Source organism: Halyomorpha halys, unplaced genomic scaffold (assembly GCF_000696795.3).
Source record: "Halyomorpha halys isolate HHAL.00 unplaced genomic scaffold, Hhal_1.1 Scaffold223.1, whole genome shotgun sequence".
In the NCBI taxonomy this organism is placed as follows: Eukaryota; Metazoa; Arthropoda; class Insecta; order Hemiptera; family Pentatomidae; genus Halyomorpha; species Halyomorpha halys.
Genome location: NW_027115445.1, coordinates 846,664 through 856,841, shown reverse-complemented (window position 1 = coordinate 856,841; position 10,178 = coordinate 846,664). Strand labels below are relative to the sequence as shown.

The 10,178-nt window shown below is 28.7% G+C and overlaps 1 protein-coding gene across 4 annotated transcripts in view; it reads right to left on the bottom strand.

Moving 5' to 3' along the window:
• LOC106679834 (adenylyl cyclase 78C) overlaps positions 1 to 10,178 on the bottom strand; it is a 305,518-nt gene that overhangs the window by 275,070 nt on the left and 20,270 nt on the right. The window contains exon 1 of one of the 4 annotated variants that reach the window (XR_010844843.1): positions 6,709 to 6,846. The exons of 1 other annotated variant lie outside the window; for it this stretch is intronic. Coding sequence is in view for 2 of the 3 variants with exons in the window: in XM_067052479.1 (XP_066908580.1) it covers positions 6,709 to 6,713 (5 nt within the window). In the remaining variant the exon portion in view is untranslated. Of the gene's footprint in view, positions 1 to 6,708; positions 6,847 to 10,178 lie in introns of those variants that run through there. 2 more of the 4 variants (XM_067052479.1, XM_067052478.1) reach the window with 2 other exon arrangements.

The window sequence follows — 10,178 nt, the reverse complement described above, 5'->3', positions numbered from 1 at the left end:
GAAAACATGTTTACTAACTTTTTGTCAAATTAATAGATTATTGTGTTTTATAATAATTTTATAAGTAAAAAAAAAAATAACCGTACAATCTAATTAGTAAGGAAATTTTTTAATATATCGTGCACAAAATAAATTTCTACAGTAATAATTGTCGTAATAATTATTAAATAATAGTAAATTATTAGGTTGTAAGCTCATCATTTTCACCTAATGCATAATACATTTATCAAATAAAAATACAGATTGAACAAAACAATCATTATTAAAAAAAATAAAATAAAATAACAGAATCAAGTTCCATTAAAAAAGATTACATAAATCTTTTTTTTTAAATATTGAGTAATCAAGATATCGATAGAATGCGGGAAATATCTCTCTCGACTGCACAATGATAATCAAAAACTTTACTCTTCTACCTAAAACAGATTTACTACTATCTGACGATAAAATTATGAATTTCTTTTCATCGAGAACCAATAAATTATTTTTTACAGATAAAATTAGTTATTACAGACTGAAGGTGGTTTGTTAACGTGCTCTCAGATGGACCATATTGTCGGACTTTTTATCCTTTGTAGTCTGCTTTATGGTAGTACAAGAGCCGGGAAGAAAAAAAGGCAGTTATCTCACCCCAATTTTTGATTACTTTAATGAAAACTATGTATAATTACTAGTCAAAATTGAAGAGTCTACCAAGTATAGGTAGGGGGAATAAAAAATGGCGGCTATTTCAAAACGTTAAAAAAACATTAATTTTTCATTTGGGGCTCTATATCTTAAAAACTACCAACAACACTACAAAATCTAAGAGAACATTATTTAAAGAAGAGTAAATTTGCTGAAATATTAGCCCTAAAAGAGCTATTTACGTCCAATAGTTCTCGAGATATAGCTATAGATTTTTTTAAAAAAATCTACTGAAAGTGAAAGTAGTTAGTTAATTTATTTTGAAAAATCTATATCTCAAAAACCATTTGAATGGACTATAAAGAAGTATATGACTTTTACCTTCATAGGAATAATAGTTTGTATATTAGTATATATACAAACTATGTAAAAATATGTATAATCGTATAATAGTTATTTTAGCAAATAATATTTGCTAAAATAATATGATTTATAGTTGTTTGGACAATAAGTTTGATTTATGAAAAACTTCATTTCAGAAACCATTGGACGTACAAATGTCTGCCAGTGCTCATATTAAAGCTAGTTAAATTTACTATAGTTAATAGTTAAATAGTTAATTATGTTTATCTTTGAAGGAGTACTAGTTTTTATATTTGACAAAATAATCTCGCAAAATGCTAATTTTTAGTTGTTCCTATAAAATGTTGGCTTTTTGAGAAAAGATATCTCCCGATCCATAAGATGCACATATGTCTGCCAACACTCAAAATAAAGGAAATTTAACTTACTATAAAGTAGTTTACGACACTTATCTTCGTAGGGGTAGTAGTTTTTATGATATTCACATATGTATATAAATTTGGGAAATGAAAATTTGCCCGAACAACTATAATTCAATTTATTTTAGTAAATTTCATGTAAACTATTACTCCTAAAAAGATAAACATCATAAACTTCTTTATAGCTCATTAACCTAGCTTTAATTTGAGTGCTAATAGACATCTGTACATCAAATAGTTTTGGAGATATAATTTTTTCAAAATAAATTCACTAACTACTGACCTTTCAGTATGTCCCATACAATATTTTTATAAAATGTAGCTTTTTAAAGAGCTATATCTCAAGAACTATCGAACATAAATAGCTCTATTAGGGCTCATATTTTAGAAAATTTACTCTACTTTAAATGGCATTCTCTTAGGTTTTCCTATGTTGTGGCTACTTTTTAAGATATAGAGCTCCGAATGAAAAATTAGTTTTTTTATCGCTTTGAAACAGCCGCCATTTTTTATTCCCCTTACCTATACTTGGCAGACTCATCAATTTTGACTATTAATTATACCTAGTTTTCATTAAAGTAATCAAAAATTGGGGTGAGATAACTGCTTTTTTCCTGCTCTTGGGCTCTTGTACTATGGGGCTTATTGCTCACATTTCAAGAAGTATATTTTTATTTAATTAAGATTCGATGTAATAGGTAAATTCACGATCACTCATTCTTAGGTGCTTAAGAATAATGTTACGTGAACCACGCTCTGTAGCTGGTGTTTTCTGCCCTGACACGGTTTTAAGATTTTTAATTAGGCATTGTACCTAATTTATCTTTGTTGTTAGACCGCGATTCTCTTGATACTACCTCGTTTATGTGTTATTTTTTTATAGAATTAACATTTAGCTTAATCTGTACTATATTACTGTAAAGTGTTATGTGTTAAGGGAAAACCATGAAGTTATAACGAACTAACAAAATTTATTATTGTTGGCTAACGATACGAATTATTTTTTGCAGGATAAATTTGGTTCTTATTTATGTTTTCTAATTTTCTTACTTTAAAATTTTGCCGTTTATTGGTCATCATAATACTCAGTAAATTATGGTGCCTAATCAAAAATATTTTTCCTCCCTTAAAATCTAGTTTACGAAGAATTATTTTTATTTCAACCATTTATTTATTGCCGAAGAATCGACCCACAATGTAGGTTTTCATCAGGGCTACAAATAAAAAAATACAAAGAAAGTAGAGTAATGTGAGAGTAAAAAAGTGATTAAAAAAAAAGATGTAAAGGTGAAGATATACAAACTAACAAAATCATAAACAAAATAAGAAAGAAGATAAAAATAAATACAAAAATTATTAATTAACACAATGAACAGTGAACTGATACATAGGAGTATATATTATTGCTAAAAAACCTAATGTATCAATTCACTACTCTTCATTACGTTAATTAATTGTTTTTGTATTTATCTTGTTGATTCTTCTTATTATTCTATTTAAGTTTGATAGTTTGTATGCCTTCACCTTTATATCGTTTTAGTATCACTCTTCTACTATTACATTACTCTACTTTCTTATATGTTTTATTTATTCCTGATTAGGACCTTTATTGTGACTCGAAATGTTGGCAATAAATAAATAATTGAGAACTATGTTTTATTTCTTCTTATTCTAAATATCTAACTATCTAATTATTTCTACCCACTGCATGCAATATGCGAATAAGTATAATAATTGAATTAATTAAACAAACAATAATCTCTAATTAAATTTCAGCAAAATACAATCCATCATTAGGAATGACATTGAAGTCTTAAAATAATCACACCAAGACTTTGTATTCTGTCTAAGAGGATTGTCCTCGGTTCGTCAAGATTGCTGTCATGAGGACTTTCTGAGTAATATTAAAAAGTTTTCCCGAGATTTGATACCTTCCTCCTTTTTTTCAGAGTTGAAACAGAAAACCTTTTTTTCTTTCAAGTTTTCATATAAGAAATATACATAAAAATCATCAAGGTCTTGAAATTTTAGAAATGTACAAAAGGATGTAGTAAGAAATTGGAAATATTTTTTTATCAGTGGGTACCTAATGCGGTATCTCAAACTAGATATACGATCAAAAGTGATTTTACTTATTAACATACGAGATTTATATAAACTAAAATACAAAATAGATTCTATTACCGTATTAGAGATTAAATAACACATTTGAGACAACTAAATAAAAAAATTAGTTGAAATCTTCCAGCGTACAGTATGGCTCACTTCATCACCTACTTATTCTAGTCCAGGTTTAGTATTTTATTGTTAATAGATAAAGTATTTTATTGTCGGTAGATAAAGTAATAATAAACAATACAAATTTAAAAAAAAAATTAAAATCTGTACCACTATAACCCATGAAGGGATAAGGGTGCAGTACTTTGTTAGGAAGCACTGTTTGTTACTAGACCAACTGTTGTGTAAGGAGGTGATTTGGTCAGAATCACGCTCGGCCACCAGAAAATAATAACGGTAAATAAATAAAATAACGATATAAAGAAAATAAATTTTAAAATCGCTGGATCATACGCGAATCACACAACTTTCACTTACTATGAAAATTCGTATTTTAGGGTTTCTCAAAGTGAATATTAACTTTTTTCCTGTCAATAATACAATAGTTTAGCAAAAGATTTTTTTTTTCTTCGATTAAAACTTCTGTCTCTACTTATCATTTTTTCTCCTTTAATTATTCTTCAACTTCTTTATTATGTTTTATTAATCTATTGTTTTTTATTAGTGCCAATGAGAACTGGTTGTTTATTTCAAATAAGCAAATTTAAAGGGGATAAAACGAGGATAAAATCAAGAGGATAAAACCTAGCTGAGCTATTAAAGACCACTAAATTTTACATTAATATACCGAGTTTCAACAAAATCGTTAGAGCCATTCTTGAGAAAATCGAGAACTGTTAAAAAAAATCGATTCTATAAAGTGGCACTTCCGGTCATCCGATTTTATTTAAAAAACTAGCTGCCACGTCCCAGACATATATACTTTTACTTTTTTATATTTATGTATATGTAGTTGACCGTAAAAATTTAAATATTTTAAGATGGTTAGGGCTGCGGCCAAAAAAATAACAAATAATTTAAACGCTTCAGGATGGAAAAGGTACGACGGGAAATATTGGAAACGTGTTTTTTCCAGGAGAGTGTTTGGTCTATACTGACACCAAGGTTTTTAACGTATGGATGGAATTGTATCGGATTGTTGCTTATGAATAATGTTTGAATGTGAGGAATAGTTTTCAGGAGGTGATTGGACCCTATTAAGATTGCCTTAGTCTTCTCTGCGTTCAACTTAAGCTTGTTTTCTTGTGCCCACTGACTAATTCTATTCAAGTCTTCTTGAATCTTCTCCGTATCAACTAATAGGTCAGAAGGTGGGAAGGATAGGTAAATTTGGAAATCATCTGCATACATATGGTATTGAGAATGTTCTATAAGGAGGGGAAGGTCATTGATGTAGATAGCGAAAAGGGTAGGGGATAGCGATGAACCCTGAGGGACACCACAGGTGAGGTGTCGAGTCATTGATGGAGGTTTATTAGGAACCACTACATACTGGGAACGATCGGATAGGAAGGATTGAAACCAGCGCAAAGCACTGTTGGATAGAGGAAGTTTTCGTAGTTTGGTAAGAAGGATGTTGTGGTCAACCGTGTCAAATGCTTTGGAGAAATCAAGGAGGATGAGGATAGTTAGGTTTTGGTGTTCCATGGCAGTTCGGAGGTCGTGGGTTATTTTAAGGCCGAGACTTGACATAGACCATTTTGCGAAACTTGAATTATATTTGGATTCCGGAGACCCTCAGTATTACCATCGAAAACACTATTTCGAAATTTGGCACGATCACAATACTTCTATTCCACATATCGATAAGTGAAAGTAAAAATAAATAAAATGATAAATCTACAAACAGAATCAGTGGAACTTAACTAAGATAACTTCATTCATACAAGTAAGTTGGTATCAAATAACAAAACATTCCGGTAATTTAAGGACTATTGACATTTAATAAGGTTGTTAAAGTATATGGAAGCCTGGTGTCCATCAATTGACTTCATTTGTGCGCACAAGCATGTTATTATTTAATGGCTATTGGTACGAGTAAGTTATACAATCTACAGATTGGTCTCGGAGTTAAATTCAGCAAGCGTTGATGGGAGAGTCGTGTGTATCCAATTCTAAGTCTACAGAAGACTTAAAACTAGCTGTAACTTAATATTTACAACCATCATTCAAACGTAATGTTCTCAGATATTGTCAGAGGAAATATTGTGCGTTCAAATGAAGATATAAATATGGATATTAAATATTTATAAGCCGTCATAAAATTATAGAATAAAAAAATAATATTTCAAATGAGTGTTGCAATAAAAAAAATGCATACCACAAATACGAGTACTATTATATTATACAAAAACTCTTTATATTCTGCAAATAATATTTCTTGATGATTGTGTATATGCCAGTATAATATTTTATTTATTTAATTTATCAGGTATTTTTTACTTAACAGATCTATCCATTTTCGATTTCTTTATTTTAAGGAACCCGTTGACCAGAAGTGATTTCAGACATATTATGCATGTTGTTCTAACAGAACATAATCCCAAAAAAATGTTTTCTTTCTATTCTATCTTCACAAACGAAAAAAAAAATTATATAACTAAAACTCCACAACACGAATCGCATAAATTTAAATATGTGATTTTTACAATATATCAGCACGAAGTTTTAAAATAAGCAGTACTGAAATATCTATTTTATTGCAACATGCCACAGCATAATTATCAATCCACTATTAGATATAATATTAATACATCGTATATGGAAGTATTAATTATTTTTATAGATTAAAAAAATGGTCAATTTTTTTTATTTAATTAAGTAATCGAGTAAAAGACAAAGGTTGGCAACAAATGCCTGCTCCATAGGCAATTTCTGCTTGAAATAAAATTTTTACTCGGCTCCTAATGCATGAAATGTATTATAATAATAAATTATTTTAGGAAAAAGGGTCTCTAAGAAATGGGAAACAAAAAAAACATATTATCACTAAATTTGATTCAAACTACAATTAAAAAATTACACAGAAAAAAAACCACGTTCCGCACCACGTTGCAATTACTCAAATAAAATCTATATTAACTATATTTTTAATTCGGTAGTTGAAAGTAAGTGTAAACAAACGAAAAAATAAATAATATATCTCAAATTAAATTCAATGTAAATTTTAAAGAATACTTACATCATAAATATTTGTGCAGTTCTTAAAAAAACATTCAGAATTCCTAAAATTCAAAATCCTTAACAAACAGGCCGAAATATGGTAAAAAATTAAAAATTCACAAAACACTATAGTAACATCCGACACAGTAACTACTAACAAGAGAGGGCAAATCGCAATAACTATTTGTATCAACGAAAAAGGAGGCAAATACAGTAGTTACGTACTTTTTTGTTGTTGTTCGGACTGGTTTACGTCATTTTCACAGATTATTCTAAAGTGAAAAAACAAGTGATAAAGATATGAGTTTTTTCCCTTTTTTATTACTGTTGCTAAAAATAGATCGTGTAAATCAACTGAGTTATTTTTGGAACATTTTATATTCAAGGTATGATACAATCATTAATTTTTTTTCTCCCTGACGACCAAGTGTATGGACAATTATTTTTACCTTAACTATTTATTTATTGTTGACGTTTCGACCCACAACGTAGGTTTTCATCAGGGCTAAAAGCTAGTAGATACAAAGAAAAGTAATGTAAGAGTAAAATAGGGATACAAAAAAGATGTAAAGGAGTACAAACTATCAAAAACTTAAATGAAATAATAAGGAGAATAAAAATTAATACAAAAATTATTAATTAACACAATGAACAGTGAACTGATACATAGGAGTATATATTATTGCTAAAAAATCTGATGAATCAATTCACTACTCTTCACTATGTTAATTAATTTTTTTTTATTTATCTTGATTCGAAACGGAATTTTCGACTATACGAAGCATCAAATGAAACTAAAAATAATGTATTTTAACAAAATAATTTATTTATTTAGTGTCAATAAAATTAAAATATTATAGCAAAAGAGAATATACATTGTATCTCACTGGAACCGGTATTTTTTTGTTATTTTTCGGTCCAATCAAGAGGCAGAAACCCGAGAGCCCACCTCTAGACAGATATTAGTAGTGTGGTCTCGGTATTTCGTTTGGAATGGTACGAAAAAAATATCGGCAAACTACATATGAAATATTATTGTGCATTTCTGTCTGGTTAAGCCTATAGTTCGATCGGATAACCAATGTAGATTTACATTTCTTATAATTCACGTTCCATTTCAAAATAAAAATTATAAAAAATTGAGTAATTGGGACACAGCAATCTAATACGTCCTGGTAACCGCAGACCCTCCGTGAACCTAGAAATTCACCGTTAAGGGAAAAAGAGATAAACAGATTTTCCACGGCATGGTCTGATAAAAGTTTTTAAGAATCGTGACATTAATGTGAGATGGAAAAAGTTAACCTTCCGAGAGTAAGTCATTAAATCATATGTCAGAGCCATGAAATCGAAAACTAAAAAAAAAAAAATTGAATACATCTGTTCAACTACTACAACATTAATAAGACAAACGGTCTAAACTTCCAATCCATTACAAAAGAATGATCTACATGACAATTATAAGGCCTATCTGGACATACGGAGTTGAGCTTTGGGGCTCCACTAAACCAACGAATTCCTCTCGAATCGAATCCTTGCAGTCCAAAATCATTTAATGCTCCCCACTTTGTCAAAAAGTAAGTCAACCATCAGGACCTCAAAGTCCCATATGTTGCCGAGTTGGGTAGACCCAGATTCCAATCTTTCCATGATAAACTTCCTAGACACCCAAACCCATTTGTTTCTAACCTGGCTTCTCCTTCATTACCTTATAATCCTCCTAGATGCCTTAAAAGAAGATGGTCCCGAGATCTTCTCTAGAAATGGTATTGGAGTTCAATCAATTGGTAGATTCTCCACATGTTTGTATCGTGTAATTTTATAACTTACAGCAAATTTACTAGTTGTATATATGTTATAAGTTGTAAATAACAATAAATAAATTATTTTAAAAAATACATCCGTACGAGTTTATTTCTTTTGCTAGCTCAAAAAATTTCAAAATAAATAAGAACTAAAATAAAATAATTACGAACACTCAAGGCAACAATTGATTCAAAAACTCTAAGACAGAAATGAAGTTTAATTCATCTAAAACTAACTACAAAATTATAGTGCCAAACGCAAGATAAAATAGATTCAGCATAAATCTTGGAAGTTATTTTTGGAAATAAAATTCTCAAATCAACGATGTAAATTTATGGTACATATTTTCTGAAGAAATTCATTGAAGTAATAGGCCAGAGCGAATTCACGATAAATAACTTAATTCTATTTCAGGAAATTCAGGGAGTACTTCATCACTTGCAACATTAAAGAGGTTATTTTGAGAGGCACTCCAATACATCAAAGAAGGTGGGTTGATCTCATCTACAGGAGATTAAAAGTAGGTAGGTGGGTATTTAATGACAACCTTCTTCTTGGTAGAAACAGTTTTGTTTTCTTTTCACAGCTGATTATTTTATTTGTTTCGAGAAGGAGAAGAAAGTAATTCCTTAAACGAGAGAATCAGTAGAACAACAAATAAAAAAAAAATAAATATTTTTTACTTTAACACCAAGAGTGAGATAAATATATAGCGACTTATATAATATAATTACACAATATAATTAAAATTCTTACATATCTTAGTAATAAATACTACTATAATTTATTTCATTAATTAAACATGTAAACAAAGGAGCATAAATGTTAATTATGCTGTTATACAAAGTAATTTAATTAATTAATTAGATATAACGTATATAAACAAGAAATTTAATGAAATAAATATTTAAATAAGGAATATAATGATATCAGTAGATTTCAAATAAATAGAAATGTTAACTTTTTTTCTTTATATAACAAGTAATACATTACTATACATAAAAAATCGAACGCTAAATAAGTTGTTTGATTACCTTAACTTATTAAAATTTAAAAAATTCAATGGATGTTCATTACAACAAAAAATAAATAAATAAGGAGAAAATTAGAAGGAACCCCGTTTCTCTCTAGAAATATTGAATCACGTTAAACAATTTTCTATTGCAGAAAAAACTCGCATAACCAATCAAAAGTTTAATGCACATAAATTTTTGGAAAAATTATCAATACATAAATACAACAAAATAGTTTTTCAAATGAAACTTGAAATGCAATATATATAGTAGGGTAATATAGTAAACAAACAAAAACTTTTAAGCTGGTATTTACTGACATAAAAAGTGATAGTCTAATAAAATTGCAACCATGAATTAATTGCTTAATGAACTCAGATATAAACCTGCTCGAAAAAGACGTGCTACCATCTATATGTTATATACACATATATAGACAGTGGACTTAAGCAGAAAAAAATTCTCCAAATAAACAAAATTCAAAAATTTCTAATATTTAATTTCTTAGAAAAACTCTTTTTAAAGATTTCAGACGACGCTAAAAAAATAACATGATACGCTTTTTCAGAAAAAAATTTAGATGACCTACTTCACTTAAAACTTTTTTTATAAACATAATATCGTTTAATGTTATCTTTAAAATATTAATTATTTTAACTCACTTCAAAGA